At 39.0% G+C, this 19,033-nt stretch overlaps 1 protein-coding gene across 24 annotated transcripts in view; it reads right to left on the reverse strand.

The window, feature by feature from the left end:
- The window catches only part of SVIL (supervillin), a 134,781-nt gene that overhangs the window by 49,023 nt on the left and 66,725 nt on the right, over positions 1–19,033 (reverse strand). For 23 of the 24 annotated variants that reach the window (XR_012054462.1, XM_072925391.1, XM_072925398.1 and 20 more), the window contains 5 exons: positions 16,164–16,230; positions 10,949–11,040; positions 6,059–6,116; positions 5,784–5,935; positions 4,702–5,368 (listed from right to left, as the gene is read on the reverse strand). Coding sequence is in view for 23 of the 24 variants with exons in the window: in XM_030264414.4 (XP_030120274.4) it covers positions 4,702–5,368; positions 5,784–5,935; positions 6,059–6,116; positions 10,949–11,040; positions 16,164–16,230 (1,036 nt within the window). In the remaining variant the exon portion in view is untranslated. The remainder of the gene's footprint in view (positions 1–4,701; positions 5,369–5,783; positions 5,936–6,058; positions 6,117–10,948; positions 11,041–16,163; positions 16,231–19,033) is intronic. The other variant, XM_072925392.1, reaches the window with a different exon arrangement.

A 19,033-nucleotide genomic window follows, 5' to 3' on the forward strand; every position in this document is an offset into this window, starting at 1 on the left:
AACTATTCCTTTAATTTATGATTTAGAGTGGTAAAGACTGCTGCAACCAAAACAAAGGAGCAATAGGAATTTAATGAAGTGAAAAATTCACATGGCTACATCATATTTCCTAAGAAATTCTCAGGAGCATCTGGAATCCCTCTGTCCTCTTGTAACCCTGCATCACAAAACTTCAAAAACGCCCACCTGCTTAGCACAAGTCAAAGACTGTGTCACTGGGTGACTTCGAAAAGTAAAAACTTAAGGAAAAAAGTGATCCCTAATTTAATCTTGCCTTGACTTTATTCTGTTCACATTTTAGATTTGAAAGCATAGAAAGAAAGAAGAGCTTTTAAAAGCCCTGCAGCAGTGCAAGAAAGGGTGTTTGCAAGCTTTCTACAGAAAGTTTCTCAAATACTTTCCTAATGCTCACCTTCACCTACAATCCCCCAGCAAGAGTAAAACACATCGAGTACTTTTAACCTTGCTAGCACAGCCTGTCCTGCCACATTAACGTTTACAAACTCAGTCCCCAGAGGTGACAAGCATCCAGGATGCTTTCCATTACTTTTAGCTACATCTGAAAGAACTTCTCCATCGGAGAAAAGCCATTTGGGATAAAAACCCCAAATTAAGCTTCAGGTCATATACTTCAATTTTTCTTAGCCACTCTTTTATGAAAAATAGTTGGGAAAGGTTAAATCAACAACTGTTCTGGAGATATCAGTGCATTTGATGCAAGTAAGTTTAAATTTGAGAACTCACCTATTGTTGTCATTGAATCCAAATCTATCTTAGAACAGCAAACACCAACTACTGAAACACCTGTTTTTCCAAATGTTTTGAATCCCTAACAGAACTGACCAAATAGGAGGCAAAACCTTTTCACAGAAGCTGACTAGAAGCAGCTAGCTGGAATTGTTTTGAAGCACAGGAACTTCCTTCTCTCTTAATGTGTACTTTGGCACATTTTTATAGTGGGCACGGCCCAAGCAGCAATTATTTGTACTTGATCATTCATCCTTTGAAGAGCGCAATCAGAAGAACGCAAGCCACGTTTTGAATTTAATCAGCCATTTCAGAAGCCCAATGCAGGCAATGTCAAATGATACCCTCTCAGTGATGGGTAACTGGATTAATTATTAAATCTTAGTACTGAAGGCACAAAAGCTTTCATATATATTCCAAAGTGAGCTGCATTAATTTTGCAATTTAAACTCAGGAAATTTAAATTTAACAAAACTGATTTTATAGCCTGTATATAATGTGGAACTGACTTCAGAACAGCAGTCAGCTAAAAAACTGGAGTTAGCCTTTTTTGCTCTTGTGCAAATGGCTTTATAGGAGACCACCACAGAGTAACTTTAAATGGACTGCGCGGACACAATTACTTGTTACCACTCAGAATCAGGAACAAGAGTTTCAGAGAGGTTATTCTTACATCTCTGAATATCGTACCAGGGAGTGCACACTGACACTGAAAGTGTCAGGGGTATTAAAGAATGGGCTCTTTGCAACATGGCTTTTGAAATACCAGCTATTGCCTACATGTGTATCTAAACAAGAGACCAAATCCTACATTTAAACTCTGGCTGCTCTAAGCACTACACCACATCTTAGTGGGTGCAGATGGTTTCTTTCCAAAGACAGACAGCAATCAGGGGAAATTTGTTTTATGCAAATACTGACCCAAGCCTCATCCAGAAAAAAAAAAATCCAATTAGAAATAATGCAGTCAGTAATTTGTATTATAGTTTTACTTACTCACAAAATCACAGAATAGTTTGAGTTGGACGGGACCTTTAAAGGTCATTTAGTCCAATCACTCTGCAATGAACAGGGACACTTCAACTAGATCAGGTTGCTCAGAGTCCCACTCAACATCACCCTGAATGCTTCCAAGGGTGGGGCATCTACCTTCTCTCTGGACAACTTGTGCCAGTGTTTTACCAGCCTTCTTGTAAAAGTTTCTTCCTTATATCTAGTATCAATCTACTCCTCTTTTAGTTCAAAACCATTCCTACTTTTGTTATCAGAAAAGAGTAATGTCCCTGTTAAAAAGTCTATCCAAATCTTATAATCACCTCCTCCAGCACTGACAGGCTGAAATCAGATGTCCTTGGAGCCTTCTCTTTTCCAAGCTGAACAACCCCAGCTATCTCAGCCTTTCCTCATATGAAAGGTGCTTCATCTCTCTGATTATTTTTGTGGCTCTCCCCTGGACTTGTTCTAACAGTCTATGTCTTTCCTGTGCTGAGGATTACAGATACAGTATTCCAGGTGGGATCTCAAGAGAGTGAAGCAGAGGGTCAGAATCACCTCTCTCAACCTGCTGACCATGATCCTTTTGATGTTTAGCTTTCTGGGCTGCTGGTGCACATTGCCAGCCCCTCATCCACCAGTTCCCCAAAGTTCTTCTTGGCAGAGCTGTTTTCAATCCCTTCAACCCCCAGCCTCTACTGGTACTACCGGGGCTTGCCCCAGCCCAGGTGCAGGACTTTGCACTTGGCCTTACCATGAGACTTCTCAAGTCCCTCATGAGACTTCTCAAGCTTGTCTCTGTCCCTCTGGGTGACTATCCCATCCTCCAGGAGTGTCAACCATACCACTTGTCTTGGTGTCATCCGCAAAATTGCTGAGGGTGCACTCAACCCCCTTGTGTCATTGAGGAAGACATTAAATAACCCTGGTCCCCATACAGACCCCTTAAGGGACACCACTTGTTACTGATGTCCATCAGGACTCTGAGTTGTTGACCACTACTCCCTGGATGCAGCAGTCCAAACAATTCCTCATCTACTGAACAATCTATCCACAGCTCTTCTACTTGGAGAGAAGGATGCTGTGGGGGACTGTGTAGAAGGCCTTGCAGGAGCAGACAATGACATCTGTAGCCTTTTCTTTGCCCACTTATGTAGTCACTCAACCATAGAAGGCCTGTCCCTCAAGGCAGGCCTTGCCTTGAAGGTGTGCTGGTCATCTCAAATCACCTCCCTGTCCTCCATGTACCTTAGCATAGTTTCTGAAAGGATCTGTTCCATGATCTTCCCAGGCACAGAGGTGAGGCTGACAGGGCAGTAGTTTCCAGTATCCTCCTTTCTACACTTTTTAAAGATGGGTGCAATGTTTCCCTTTTTCCAGTCACTTGGGACTTCACCTGACTGCTCAGATATCATGGAGATATATCAGCCAGTTCCCTCAACACTCCAGGATAAATCTAACTGGGTCCTGTAGCCTTATTTTTGTTCAGTTTCCTCAGGCAGTCAGGAACATGATTATTTTTCTTATAGTGGGAGGGACTTTGCTTCCCCAGTCACCACCCTGCTGTCCACCCACTCATGAAGTGTGGAAAGAGAGGTTGCCATTGAAGGCTGAGGCAAAAAAGTAATTGAGCCTTCTCCTCATCTGTTGTTACTAGTTTTGCTTTGACCTTCCATATCCAGCTAACATACCTGTAAAAATCCTTGCCATGCTTTGCATCCCTTGCCAAATTCAGTTCCAGCTTCACCTTGCTTCTCCTAACCTCATCTCTACACAACTGGGTAAGAGTCCCTATACTCTTCCCAAAACTCCTGTCTCTGCTCACTACTATGCATTTGCTTCTTTAATAGTCCAGATTGGTGTCTTTCCTTTTTTTTTCTAATTTCTCACAACTGGAAACTGAAAAGCTCTTGTGCTCTATGGAAAGCATAAATAGCTTACACCAAGCATAAAAAGTTTATACCTGTTACCTCAGTTTCTTAAAACAGTCAACACTACTTAGCATTATGCACATATATTTAAAATTAAGTTCTCATTTACATCATTTTTAGTTGCAACATTTTAAGTTAAGGTTTTACAGTTATTCTTTCCTATCTATCCATCTACCAAGAAATTAAAGACTTGCACTTAGAGAAAATCATACTTTAAAAAAATTCTTAGTCATACATTGTTTTCAGTCAGCATAAGAATTTGACAGTATTTCTATACCACACTGAGAAATTGTAATGTAAATTTAGTGGAAACTAATTTTTTTTTTTTTTCTTTTGGAAGAATCTGGTAATTCACTCTTACCATAGTAAATTTGTCAACTCCAAAGCAGTTCAGCATAGAATTTTAACTTTCCCCTCTGCCCCTTCACGCACATATATATGTGATATTATCTGAAAAACTGACCACAGTTCAAAAAGGTTTTTACACTTTCACATCAGGAAAACAAATCAACTATTATTTCAACTGACCCAAGACACTCTTCAGCTTTTAAGTTTGCAAACTGTTTTATTGTGACAGAAGCCATCATAAAGACAGTCAAATCTTCACTGAGAAACAGCTTGTCTCTACTTGGAAGGTCCCAGCCAACAATTACAAGATATAGAAGAAAGAAAGTTAAAGACTTGCTCTAACAGGTTATTAAAAAACCAAAAGACAAAACCCAAGGAGAGTTAAAACAATAATTCCTTAAATTCTAGTTTGTGTCCTCCCCACGAAGGGCCTTATTTTAGCAAAAATTCTATAAATATAAAGTGACAAGGACATAGCTAATTAGAGAAATAGCCACTTCCTTGTATCAGACACACACTGTGATACAATAAACCCAACTAATCCAGTCTGAGACATCCAAAGCAACTAAATACATTCTTCAAGGGCAATAAATACATTCTCATTAATACTGTAGACCCTGATGCAGAAGCTGATTAAGAGAAAGGAATCTACAGCAAAACAAAAAACAGAAATCACACTTACCTTTGTCTGCTGTTACTGTGCAAGGGCTGGTCATTCTGCAAGTGGGTCGGTGAGGCTGCCCGCTTTGGTGAAGAGAGGGACTCTCGGGGGGCTTGCTTTGGTGGTATTGGCACTTCGTTATAGCAGGAAGAGTCTCGTCCAGAAAGTGAAAGGGAGACAGAACTATCCAAGGTTGCTGAAGGGTCAGAAGCCTGTCTAATGGCACTGTCATCTGCTTTTCTAACACCCTTTTCATTTGAGAGGTCATCTTTATCTTCACGGCTGGAGTACTCTTTGGAATCAGAAATTGAACTCTTTGATGACTTTGTCTCAGTCCTGGAAAAATAGAGGGTGCCATAGTCCTTGTTTTCATCATCTTGCCTTTCACTTTTCACTCCCTTTCTTTCCACGCTGTCAGGATCTTTCCTTGCCCGTGTATATCTGGATGAGTAGTCAGAATCCAAATCAGACTCAAGAGATAATCCATACTTTTCTGCCAGCTGGCGTCGCCTTTCTGCTTTGTACCTAGCTATTCTCTCTGCTTTTGATTCTAGTTCCTGGACATCCATGTTTGCTGTACTGTACAAGGGCTCTGTATTACCTCCTGTGGTTTCTGATCGGTATCTGGATGATCTGGGGTGTTTCTCTACAGAAGAATCTGAAGTTTCCTCCTCTTCATTTGATCTTCCTGTCAAAAGTGCAACATACATGAGCAAGTCCTTTCCAAAACTCCAAGTACCCTACCAACCACTCAAACTGAGTGAACTAAAAGCTTTCTTACAAAAAGATTTTCTTACAAATTAAAGTGACTGCACAGGCACATTATATTTTTGCACTTTTGTCTCCAAAAGCACTTAAAAACAATTAAGAAATACGTATTAGGAATAATTCTTTAATAAGTAATAGTTCTCAATTCAAATAGTTATTTTAAAGCAATGAGAACAATCAACATTTTTCAAATAAGACAACTGGAGACTTAAAAGGCAAATTTTAAAAAACCCAACAACCTGACAGAGCTCTTCTGTAGAAGATCTTCTAGGCTGATAGTGTAGCAAACATGAAGGAATTCAGCAGTGCAAGATTGACTTCCATGTGCCACTTACCTAAGTGAGGGCTGTAAGGGTCAGTTGCACGCATATATCTTGGTGTATCTTCCTCTAGCAAACGGTGTGTGACTGATCCTGGGCAGTTTTGTAGAAGCATAGGTTGTGTATCATTTTCAATTCCCTCTAAGCGCCTAGCTATTCTTTCTTTTCTGAAAAATATGTGAAAAATGTGAAAACAGGCATCTTGAAGATTGGAGGGCAGAATTTCTACGAGGAGGTAACAAAACAAGCTGTGTGTTTTGTTTTACAGGCCAAACACTTTTTTCCTTTACCTTTTCATTTCCAAAAAATCTCGGTTGTTTGGTTCAAAGAGTTTCCTTAATTCTGAAACTGAGACAACAAAAGATTATGTAGCTTATAAAACAATAAGTTTCAGAAACTTGCTAAAATGCTTTAGAATAAGAAGGAACAGTCAAAGTTCAGCAGTTTGAAATAGCTTTTGTTAGGAAATTAGCATTTTCCTTGTTTTCCTAGTTTATTAAGTTTGTGATTTCAAAAGTGCATTAGGCACATAGGTGTGACCACCAAGTACTCCTCCCCTCCACATACTTCCAGGCTATTCCCAAATCTACTATGCCATCCTAGCAGTTTTCAAGAGCTAGTATGTACTTGACAAGTTGTATTTTGATTAGCTGAAGTCAAGCTAGTAACCCATTTCAAAACCAGGTAGTATGGAAAGTCTGGTTACCCTGCCTACTCAAAGGTCAGGGACTGACTACGTTTAAAGAGAAACAGTAAGGAACAGGTATCCTCTTCCTTACTTTCCTCCACACCCTTATATTGACTAAATCCCAAGAATCCCAGTGACTCATTGCTGAAGTGAAAATTACCATGCACCATCATGGTACTCTTGCATAGTTAATCACTTGCTACTTTGCTAACTTTCCCTTGTAGTTTTAATTGGATATGCTTTCCTGCTCTTCCCCTGAACTCTTTGTGGCGTTAAGTGCCAGCAGACAGCTGCTACAGTCCACAAAATAGTAGTGAACCAAGGGGAGGCACGATAGATGAAGTAATGCCTATATATACACACATATGTGCACGTGCAAACCACACTGGAGCAGTAAGTGCCACACAAGTAAGTGCAGTGTGACTTCTTACCACCAGCAAGAGAAATTGTCCAGGCTGCCCAGGGAAGCAGTGGACTGGGGTGGGGTGTGCCTAACACACAGACATGCACACTCACACACCCCCGTATTGTGGCCTTGGCAAATGTGGTGCTGAAAGCTGTGTGCACCTATTCTTGAGCCAATGCACCTCTGGGGTTCTAACCCTGTTGACCCAGGGATCAAAAGTTAAAGAAAGTGAAAGTCTATGCCTGATAAATTGGCAGAGATTGCCATCAAAAACACCTGACGAGTCAGGAGTGTCTAGCTGATATTGTTCCACTGCAGAGGTAAACATACCAGCTTATTTTTCTTGCTACCAGATCTCATTGCTCTAGATACTTAGATAAATATTATTGCAACACCATCCTTTTAAAGGTCAGATGCACCTTTTCTGCCTTCCCTCTACTGCAAGAATTGAACATGCATGGCTTGGTCAAGGTTCCAGCTCAGCTGATTCATCCAGGAAGTTTGCTGTACTCGATACCAGCGCTCACACCTCATAGACACTGTTGACATTGACTGTCACATCAACCTTATGTGCTGAAAAGCCTGAAAGCAGGACTACAGATAAAATGTGCAGGATCAGCAAGAATTAACACATTCTGAGCCTGAACCAACACCAAAGCAAAGATGAGCCCTTATGTTGTGTTTTCACAGACTTTTCTCTCAATGCATGAGCAATTTCCACTGGTGCCCTGTCTACTCAAGCTGGGCTGGCAATGGAACTGTATTAAACAGAGAACTTACCCATTTGAAACCAGCCTTCATTTCAGATCCACACCAAAGAAAATGATTTCTCATAAAAACTTTGCTCTCACCTCCCCAAATCTACTGTTTAATTATGTTCCACTAGCTATTAGAGTTTTTCTGTTCCATCTGTTGGCTATGTATATACAACATTGTCAAAACAAAACCCATAATTGTCTGTCTTCACAAAGTCAAAGGCCTCCAGAGCTCAGTTACTAAAATCACATTCAATCCAAATCCTGATCCTTTTTTTCCTCCTAGTCACCAATTTATACAGTAACCAAAACCATCATCAGAGAACAGGTCTTTTACAGAGCTTTAGTAAATCTCTAAAGCACAGCTTCATTTATTAGTGAAAGTCTTCTCTCCCCCCACCCCCAGAAAAGGAAACTTGACTATAAGTTGTCCACATACAAGAAATGTGGAACATCCAAAGAACTCCTAAAGCATTAGCTCAACACTCTCTTCTACATGCTAGCTGAAGTTCCAGAGATTCTACTACCACTTTGCAGTCCTAAAAAGAGCACTGGTCTAATGAAAAATGTCTCCCAACACCTCCCCAAACAACATGGGACAAAAATAGCATGGACTACTCTATGCTGCCTTACACTTTTTCCAAGCTTGAGATTACAGAAGTAATTTCAGCTAGGTTGACCAACATCTGCATAATTTTTTTGTGAAAGAAGCTCCAGCAATATTCTTCTTTTGGTAAAGAGGGAAAAAGAAGTACCAAAAAAAAAAAAAAAAAAAAACCAAAAAAAACCCCCAAAAAACCACAAAACCAAAAGAAGACAAAATGCAGAAAATCTTCTAGCCTAGGGGTTTCTTTTTGACAAATAAAATATTTTACTTCAGAACATAAAGACCAATTGGAGACATTTCTCTCCCAAGGACACTGGTTGGCCCTTGCAAATTTAGGTGACCAGGTTTCTCTTTTTTAGTTTGCAACTTGAGTATGTTGGTGCCAGCTACCATTTGTCCACAGGATGTTTTCCTATGACCGCCACAACACCATGATAGCGCTAAAAACCAGCAATGCTTCTACCTAAAAGGTAGCACAAAAATCTGATTCAGCACACAAGAAAAGACTAAGAAGCTTAAAATAATTAATTTCACAGTAAAAGCTCCTTATCTAGATTACTTCATGGCAACACACTTTGTAAGCACTACTGGTCAGTTAAGGGCAAAAGGAAGAACAGCCACATGTCAGAAACAGCTCTGAATTTGAGGCTTTATTTTAGGATATTGAGCAGGATGCTGTGGTAGGATACCCTCTGAGGTAAACTGTCAAGAGGCATCTTAACTTTGGTAATTGTAGTCCTTGAAACAAAATTTACTGTGGAATACCATTATTTAGGAAAAACAGTATTGCTCCCCACGTTGTCCTAGAATGAAAAAAAAAGTACATTTGGAGCACATCTTATATTTTAAAAACTCCTTAAATTAAGGTGGAATATTTCTTATAGAAATATATATTCATAGAAATCTTTCAGCAACTTGCTACAGAATATAAACATGTTTATGCTGAAAGCCTTTTTGACAGCTGCAGAGGGGACATGTGAATAAAGTTGCAGCCATGTGACAGCAGTCTTCTTTTCACAATACAGAAGCTGTACAGAAGCTGTAAAAACTCAATTAAGCCTTCCAAAAGTTTATAATAGAGGGGGAGCATGTACACTTATGAAGTCTGGATAGACATGGATCAAAAGGTTACCGGCCAGAGGATTAGTTTCTCAGAGATGGTAAATAACCATTGCAAAACAGGTACCACACATTTTCATTTTGAGGAAAATTTAATAGAACAGCAAAGCCTACCAGCCTCAATCCTACTTCCTCCTCTCCACAACTGGAAAGGTGATGGTCTTAAAACTAGGCTGGAAAAACATTTATCTTCTGTTTATGCCAGCAAAGGTGTATTGACATGTTCAATGCCCAACTGCAGGCTTCAGTTCAGTCAGTATCAGTTGAAAAGTAAATATATTCCTTCAATTTCTCAACATATGCAAACCTGGATCAAAATTAGGCTCTAGAAAGGCTCTAGAAAATAACCTGGATTTTCAAAAAGCCCTGGACTTTAAGTAGTCCCCTTGGAATGCAACCAAAAGCTCTCACTGCTGTTTCTTAAGTCTGGTACAAATCAAGTATGATGCCTTCATTATGAGAATATTTTTTTGAAAAATAAAACATCCTAGAATAGAAATTAGTTCAATGAGAAGCAACTTACAGATAAGGCTTCTCAAGTGAAGGCTCAGTTAAAAGTTGCTGGCCACATGGCTGTAAGGCTAAGTGTAAGGAATAATGAGGGACTATGGATTATTACTGTCTGGTGCTCTCAGAAGCCTGTATTTTATAAATGCACATTACTCTATTCCAACATTTTGCCAACAATGTTTTTTTTCTGAACATCTGCAATGACTATAATTAAAAGCAAGCATGCTTAAATAGCACTTAAATGTTATGCTGGAAGAAGTGTTCCTTTCTAGAGGAACTCTGCAAAAAATGACATTAAAAGAGTAAGCCAGTTCCTTCATGTTGGAATTAGTGCATTTAGCCTTGTAGCTTTGTAGCTTGTCTGAAAAGAGTAAATACCACCAGAACATAGACACACACAATTTTAATCCAAGTTCTGACGTCCACAACATCCTGGAATGAAAGCAACATCTTTGTGCCAGTTGCACATAGTTCTTCAGTCAAATGTCACCCTTTGGGGGTCAAGCACATCATGATATTCTCTAAATAATTCAAGAGAATTAATTCTTGCCTCTACCTCAACTGTGTCAAATTATAAAGATGGAACTGCTGTTTTCTTCAGAAACTACTCAGACTAAGATAGAAGTTTGGAAAATATAAAATATCTCCCCAACTAAACTCCATATGTACTGTAGGCCTTTTAGCATGCAAGACAAAAACTCAAGTGCAGTCAATTGGTCATGCAAGCACAGTGACTCAACCAAAGGGGCCTGGAAAGGGCTATGACTCTTTAAAAGTCAAGTTAACACTTTTGAACCCTGGATTAATCTAACTGTAAAAAGAAACTCTCTGAAGTTTTGGATTTCAACTACTAACCTACTGAAACCAGGTAAACAAAGCTGAACTTTATGAAGCAGGGATGTAGGAAGGTCTCATAAAAGAGCATTGAGGTTCAATCCGTTTCATCCTTCATGCTTCTTTCATACTTTGCAGGGAAAACTCATTTACAAAACATCTGTGCTCAAGTAATTTTAACTGTGCCTTGTACTTGCATAGATGAAACTTCACATGCTGTTAAATTAGCACTTGTGCTCATAACATGCCTCCCTTACCTACCTTTGGGAAGTACTGCTAAGAGATTAGCATCAATATCCTTTGTGCTGTTCGCAAGTTCTTCTTTATCTTCAAATGAGAACTCCTTCTGAAAACTAAAAGCAACATCTGGTTTACAGAACTGTGGATGTCTCTGCTACATATCAAATAAACCCAAGACATAACCAATTTACTGCAAGATAGTCTAACAGAGATACCAAAGAAAATATTTTCCCTAAGAACGAGCTAAGAAATAACCCAAAGAAACTCAGAAAGCCAAACCTAACATAATTTGAAACTTGTTTGGAACTGTCTATGACACATTTTTGTATTAAATTACTGACTGCTTTCAAAATGCTCCATTAAGCAAGTACATTTAAAATAATCTATATTGAATGGTTCTTCATAAATATTAAAATATGTCATCAAATGCAGTACTGCATGTACACTCCACCTAGAAGGCTTCTGCATGACTTTGTTGTTGTTGTTACTGCACTGTTCTCTGGATCTTACACAGTTTATAATATGCTAATAGGAATTCCAGATAATTTAATTTTATACCATGTCTTTTCAAAGCAGGAAAACTGCCCATTTATATGAAACAAAATATTTCTTTAAATAACTTCGTTAAATATATAAATTTTAACTGTAAAATGTAGGTGTCATAATGGTCTAAACTAGATCCCAGCTGTCTACAGAGACTTTCTGGAGGAAGTGTTGTGTTCCTCCTTGTATAGCAAGACTTTTTTTCCTCAGTTAATAAAAATAGAGAACAAATTATTGTATCCAGCCATTGTGACTACCCCAGCTGGGCATAAGAAAACTTATAATGGTCTTATAACCTTCAGTAAACTGTGTAGACAAGTGTAATAGATATAAATCCTCACAGTGATAACAGGTTCTTCATTTTGTCATAGTAGTGGTGTGCTGTATGATTTAATGTTATTCTGATAAGAAAAACTGCACAATCTTACTGTTGGGAAATCCTTCCTTAGGACAGATTTTAAATGGCAGCTTTTTTTTTTTTTTTTCAAGGGTATGAATTCTGTACTCACTGTTTCCAAAGAACAATTTTCATTGAAAAGAGTTTTAACATATATTGACTAATATGTTTCATAAATGTTCCTGTTTATAAATATATTGTTTATAAATAACATCCTTTTAAAGATATTGAGGGGGGAATGAAACCCTTGAAATGACAATGAAGAAACTGGGCTGTGTAACAACCAGGCACCATGCCACCTGCTGCAAATTGTCTCCAACAACTGCACTTAGAGAAATTATTCCAGGTACTGCCAAGAAAAGCAATGATAGCCACTACAGAAAATAACAAATAGAAGATGGAGAGCTGCAATAAGCTGTCCACTGGAGAGAACTGTGTGTCCTTACACAGCAAACACATGGTAATTGAACGAAACAAAAATCAAAACACAATGAAAAAATAGCACACAGCAGCCACAAGCAAATGGATCCATGTGTCATCTGAGACTGAGCAGAGACTCAGACAGTTAACTGGATGTTCTTCTATGCCTGACCCCACACTACCAACACTTTTAATTCTTACTAGTCTCACAATATATTATTTTCTTACATACACACCTCTGGAGAACCCTGGATGGAGAGATACCCAGTCCCCATGTGAAAGCAGTTGCTACTCTTGGCTGAGGATGAGTTTGAAAAATGCAAATAATATAGCCTAAGGCTATAAACCAACCCTGAATTTATTCTGCCAAATGAACTTAATTACATAAGACAAAAGAGCTGAAGCATCCATCTCATGACTTTTGAATACCTGGGCTTTATTTAGCAGTATCTCCACTTGCTCTCATGATGCCTGTGACAGTACAGCACCATAAGTTTCCCTAAACAAGGGGCTTTGTACAAAAAAGCATTCACTCAACAACAAAATCCTTGTTTAAATGAACTGTGAGTGAACACCCACCACTATGCCTAATTCCCACGTGAATTTCCAAGGGTAAAATCATGGAATCAGGACTGGCAGTAGTCTGATGGTTCTATAAACAACCGTATTATTGGATTGCTTCTAAACTAGTTACATTCACTCCTGCTCCTCCCCTCCAGCGAGTTCTAGCGACTTTGAAGGCAGAGATTCTTTAAACCTTGTTTAAATGTCTGTCACTGAGTTTCCATCCATTTGTTCTTGTGCCAGTGTTGTCAGCTACCTTGCTTATTTTTTTTAAAAGGGGTTATCTACATGTACTCGGATTTCTCAGGACAGGCTCTCAGTCTCATTGATTATCTGTTACAATGTCCTCTACTTATTCCAATTTTAAGTAATCTTTTTTTTGTACATGGTGAACGGAATTGCGTTGATTCCAGACTTGGGTCTTAGCAGTATCTTATGAAAATATGATTTTTTAATAGAGAAAGCATTATTATACAGTTAACTGAATGCTGGGATCTACAACACATTTGCCTTTTTACATATGCACTGTATTTGTTACTCAATCCTGCATGAGAAACTAATATGCAAAGGCTTTGTTTTCATCAGTTGCAAGTGACAGAAAAATTTATCAGCCCCCAATGCACAACTGTGCACTTAGTATTATTACATTACATCCTTTTTCTATTACTCCTCAAGGTCATCCAATTCTTCCTGTATGGGAGCTCCCTCCTCCTTTATACAGGGGGTGGCTTGCAGCCTTTGCTCACCGGCAGATTTCATTAAAATTCCTTAAATAACCACAAACTTCCTAAGCTTAACCCTCGCTGCACTAGACAGCATCACAGGTTATCTGCTTTGTGAAAGTCCCTTCACGGTTTCCCTTATGCCCTCATTTTCCACTTTCCTCAGGATAGACTTTCAACCATTACTGTTTATTTTTTAAAGATTAACAATTTTCATATACTATTTTATCCACAATTTAGGAATTTCATCTATTCAGAGACTTTTTTTTTTGCTTTCTCTTGCTAAGCTGCATGTGGAAATGCTTGTTTTAAATGTTTGCACATGAGAAAATCAAAATGTTTTAATCCAATACATAATTACATTGCTTTCCCATGCACAGAGGATTCAGAGACAGCACTGCTCTGAAGATGACAGAGTCAAGCCAAACAACTGAGTATTTATAGACATATACATCAAATTAGTTCTAAAAATGAAAGTAGGCACATTTAGGACATGTCACCGTCTTCAATAAGAACATTCATTAGTACTCTAAATTGAGCTGGAATGATGTTAAAGCAATTCAGTGATGTTAAGGCAATTCCAAATAGAAAAATAAAAAAAAAAAAAAAAAAAAAAAAGACGAGATACTCATCACCATTTATAAGTGTTTTAAAAAACAAATTCATAAGTAATTCCTTAACAAGACTTCCCTTTCTCCTCAAAGGGATACTTCCAGACCTCTCTCTGCTTTATTAGTTTCTCTGCTGGAGGAGCAGTCGCAGCATCAATTCATTTGCTTAAGCAGAGTCAGTCAGAGTTGGATTGCCAAATATATTGTACCTCCAAACTCATTCAAAACCCTCTTCTAGTAATATCACAACTACATCTAGTCATGCTGTAAATTTAAGTGCAGATTCTGAGCAGCAGCACTATGAATTTTTGCACTTAATAGCTAGGCTATGCACATTTATTATTAAAATAATTAGGGAATACATGGGTTTCTCTAAATAAAAAAAAAAATTAACCAGATGTTTGAAAGAATTCTTTCTTGAAGTCCCTGATAAATCTGGAAATTGAAAGAGGAACTTATTGTCCTTTCCTTGCTTAAAATATAGCTTTTGATCATGACTGTATTCATGAAATGCAATCAACAGCATGAGGTCCCACCAGTTTGTTTCACACAGGATTTGTGTGTGGCTTGGCCTCAGGTTCCCAGCAAACTCATTATATTCCCCAATGTTCAGAAATTCAGATGATTCCTGTTAAAACACAGGCAATAATATTTCACAGTCTCAATAGTTTTTCTTTAAAAACAATGTATAATGCAGGATTACTAGAGTATTTGACAGTCTCAGTAGTTGCAATGTTCTGGCAACTTCCAAAGTGCGAGCTGCATGCTGTACATCAGGGATTCCAGGCTGAAAACTTCATCTGCTCCTGCTGCTGCAGCAGCAGCATATGGTTTCTAAATAGCTGTCCCACTAACCTAGTTACATGCCCAAAAGCAACTAGAAGTTAGATCCAAATGCCACTGGTAACACTGACCTGCCATCCCAATTAAAACTCTGGCATATACTGAGATTTTATGATTGAAGTACAAAACCCATTTGTACACCTGCCAGCAAGGTGCTTGCTGTTCACCTTTCTTCTCTTTCTCTACCTCCAGGAGAACTTCCTTCCCTGGACTTTTATGTAAAAGGCCCATTCTACAGTCATGTCCTTCTCTACTCTCATTGCTACTTTCCCCTAGCTGCTTCCATAGCACAGCGTGCCTTGTGCACCCATTCCCTCCATCTTCTGCAGGACCTAAGAAACAACATGGCAGAGAACCAGGTGTGCTCTAGGTGTGTGCACTGCCCGAAAAGAAGCTTGCAAACATGTGCCTGTGCACCTGTGGCAGGTGGGTTCATGTGCAACTGAGCCAAAGAAACAGCTGGTTCCTGGGGCAAGGGTCGACTCCCAACTCCTGACCTCCTCTCTGTGCCATTGTGAATGCAGCAAGCACAAACACGGACAACCAAGGCAGCTGGAGCAAGGGTGGGAAGAGAAAGGGAATGTGACCTGCCTTCTTGCTTAACTATTTAAGTGTATCCCCTTACTCAGCCTTGTGCAACTGTGCCCTAAGAACACAGACCACGAGGCAGCCACAGCCCTGCATGGGAGCAGCACCACCAGTCCACTCATCTCTGCGGGGTCCTCTTCTTCTAGCCCCCAGACTGCTCCCTGAAAGGATGTATAATTAATTCACCCACTTCAGCCACCTGCTTTTACAGACAGGTAAGTGTTTCAGGCTGGTTCACACTGGATGTCTGTACTCTGTTCATGCCACGCAAGGAAAAATGGGCATTAAAATGGGCATTGCAATGACAGGAAGCTCAGTGCACAGTGGGGCTTTCCCCTTTAGCAATGCCAGCTAGAAAATTTAACATTACTTTAGAGGCAGTTGGTGTTTTCAATGCTTGATCAGAGCATCTGCACTGTACAAAAACTTGGTCCTGTGAGAGGACCAATAACCACTTTTCTTGACAAAAGAATAGATGTAGATTCAAGCAATGAAGGAAAATTACTGCACCCAACCCTCTTCACTGAGTGAGAAAAACTCAACCTTACCTTAACGCTCTCTTCCTTAGGAGCAGTCGTGAAGGCTTAAATCTGATTGAGTTTCCTTTGGCAAAATCTGTGAAATAGAAAAAAATCACACCATTGTGAAGATGCTGTAATAAATGGGGAACTTTTGGTACACTAGATTATAGTTTCCAAGCATAGCCTCTTTCCCCTGCAAAAGCCTGTGCAGAGGCCTTCTCTCTAAGCAAAGGAGCACCAGCTGTCATGTCCAAGATGCTGAAAATCCAAAGCTTTGCAAAAATGAATACAGACAGTAGACACATCAAAAGCATCAACACTTTATGGAACACTTTATGGAACTGCCATGCCCTAATATTTGTGGTGTAGCAATACAGCCTGAGGTGATCATTTAAACTCACTGTTTCCCAGCTTATAAAATGGGCAATGGACTTGTTTATGAAGCACTCTGTAAATGAGAAGTGCTGCAGGCAGCAAGAGCCTTTTTGGCTGCAGCCTGGCAATACTCTAAAAACTGCATATTCACTGCAGAAGCCAAGAGATGTCCAGCTGAGGATTTGTTGCAACAGTATTACACCATCCAAGACAGAAATATTTCTGAAGATTGTCTACTGTTTGGAAGCTCACATTTTTTTTCTGAATAGTCTTACAACATGTATTTCACAGAGGAACTCATGTTTACACTGAGAGCAAAATTGCAGCCTTATGTTAAAAAACATGTACAACAAAGCCTCTGGGTTCTCAAAACTGTGTGAACCATAATAGGCAACGGGCAACCTCCCCACCCTCTCCTAAATTCAACTTCTCCATTTCTGCAATCAAGTGCATCACCAGAGGGTCTAAATGATGACCAGTGGCAAGGGGGAACAGGGTTCCAAGCCCCCTCTCCCTCCATTCAGGAGGGTGCAAGCAAGACACCCCCGACACTGCCAGCCAGGGAGCTCTGGGACTGCTGTGCAAAAACACATGGAGCTACTGACAACTTACTCCCAATGAAAAATTGCCTTCCGTCCCCATCTGTATTAAATCTACTACCCAAGACCCTACATTAATAAACAGTTGGTCACTGACACAGCAATCATTTTATTTTTCAAAAACAAACCCAGATTTTAGAACACAGTCCAGACTTTAGAACAATACAGTTGCAGCTACACTCCTATTACTCTACCTCAGAGCTGAGATTTAACTATTTCAAGGAAGACCTAACTGCAAAAAAATAATTTTTTGCTTATGCACAGTATTTTAAGTCTGTGTAGAATGTCTCTTATTTTTGCAGAAAGGGTTTAATGAAACTTACGACAATATGGGTCTTAATTTAGAGAATGTACATTTTGTCTAAGCATTTCAAAAACTTCTTACCCTCTTCCATTTCTTTCTGCCACCTCTACAGGTATAAAGATTGAAAAAAACTTTTAAAAAGTAACAGAAAAAAAAGACTATTTTAACAACTTGATAAAGAAGCTTAAAATGTGCAAAAAGGCATTTTCTAGGCGTCTGCTACAAGTCAGTGCAGATTTCAAGCAGCTTTGCTAATAGTAGTCTTCAACTTTAATAGGCAACTTTTCCTGTTTTTGTTAACATTCATTTTCTCTTTCCATTAATGGAGAACAAAGCACATAGATTACACAAAAACATCTTGTTAGATCAAAACAGAATATTGTAAGAAAAACAGTGTGAATGGTATATAAATCATTTTATTTCGTATTTTACACTACAGCATTAAAAAGAATACTCTGAGCCATATGGATCCCCTAAAAAGGCAAGATTTACTTTGAGAGGACTATGCACTAACTTCCAAAGCCCAGCTCAGTATCAGCTTAGCTAATCAGAACCAGGCATATCTTAAATTTATAGCTGTTCTAACAGGATGCAACCCATCCTAGAATTATTGGCACTGGAACAGCTGTCCACCATGAAAACCACAAGTAGACCACAGAGAAATTCTGCCTAGCCCAGCCAAAACTGGGGAGGGAATATGAGAAGAGAAGAAAGGAGGCTGCATTGCTTCCCTGGGAGCAGAGAGGGAGAAGGGCTGCTGGGAGGGGCACATCAGCCAGTTTGGCTCTTGCACCCCTTAAACAGATTCAGCAGCATTCATACACACCACATATTTAATGCCTCAAAATCATCTTAAAACTTTGCTGTGTTTCACAGGGGTGAGTCCCAATCTTCCCCCACATCCCAAACACAGAAAAACTTAGCAGACAATTAAATTCCATTATGGAGTTTTGATATGTTATGTATTTCCTCCTGTTCAAATTAAACACCATGTGGGGGGGATTAAAGCCCAAGAAAAACTTACTTACCACAATATGGAAGTCTTAAATACAAACACAGGAGGAAAACTAAACAAGTCTGCATCAAAAGACAATAAATATGCCCGCAAAAGAAACATCAATTTAGCAGAGTCTTATTCAATGGTTAATTTAAAGATAAAAAACCACCCTCACTGTACTCGATAGACAGAAGAAAAATATTTACAACAGCATTTTGTTCTGTTTTTTTTACTGAAGAATTCTAAACATGTTCATAATTATATTATAGCAATTTAAAATATTTTTATTCAAAATTAAAGAGTATCTTTACTGAAGTGTAAATCAGACTTGCTCACAAGTTTAACCATTTGTTCTGTTGAGTTCCCTCTCTCTTAGGCACAATCTACCCAATAAAACCACTACCCATAATTTAAAATGTAGGAAATTTAAAATGAACACTCTGAAAAGAAAAAGTAGATATAACCTTCCAGCGCTACTTAGTATATTTAAAGGTCCTAAGTCGGTGGCATGCTAAGCTAATTAAAAGATCCATCTAATCGGATCTTTCAAAGGTGTCCTTTAGGAAATAACAAAATAGCCTAGGTGACTAACTGCATACTGATTGCTAAAGTACCTAATGCA

The sequence above is a fragment of the Taeniopygia guttata genome, chromosome 2 (genome assembly GCF_048771995.1).
Source record: "Taeniopygia guttata chromosome 2, bTaeGut7.mat, whole genome shotgun sequence".
In the NCBI taxonomy this organism is placed as follows: domain Eukaryota; kingdom Metazoa; phylum Chordata; class Aves; order Passeriformes; family Estrildidae; genus Taeniopygia; species Taeniopygia guttata.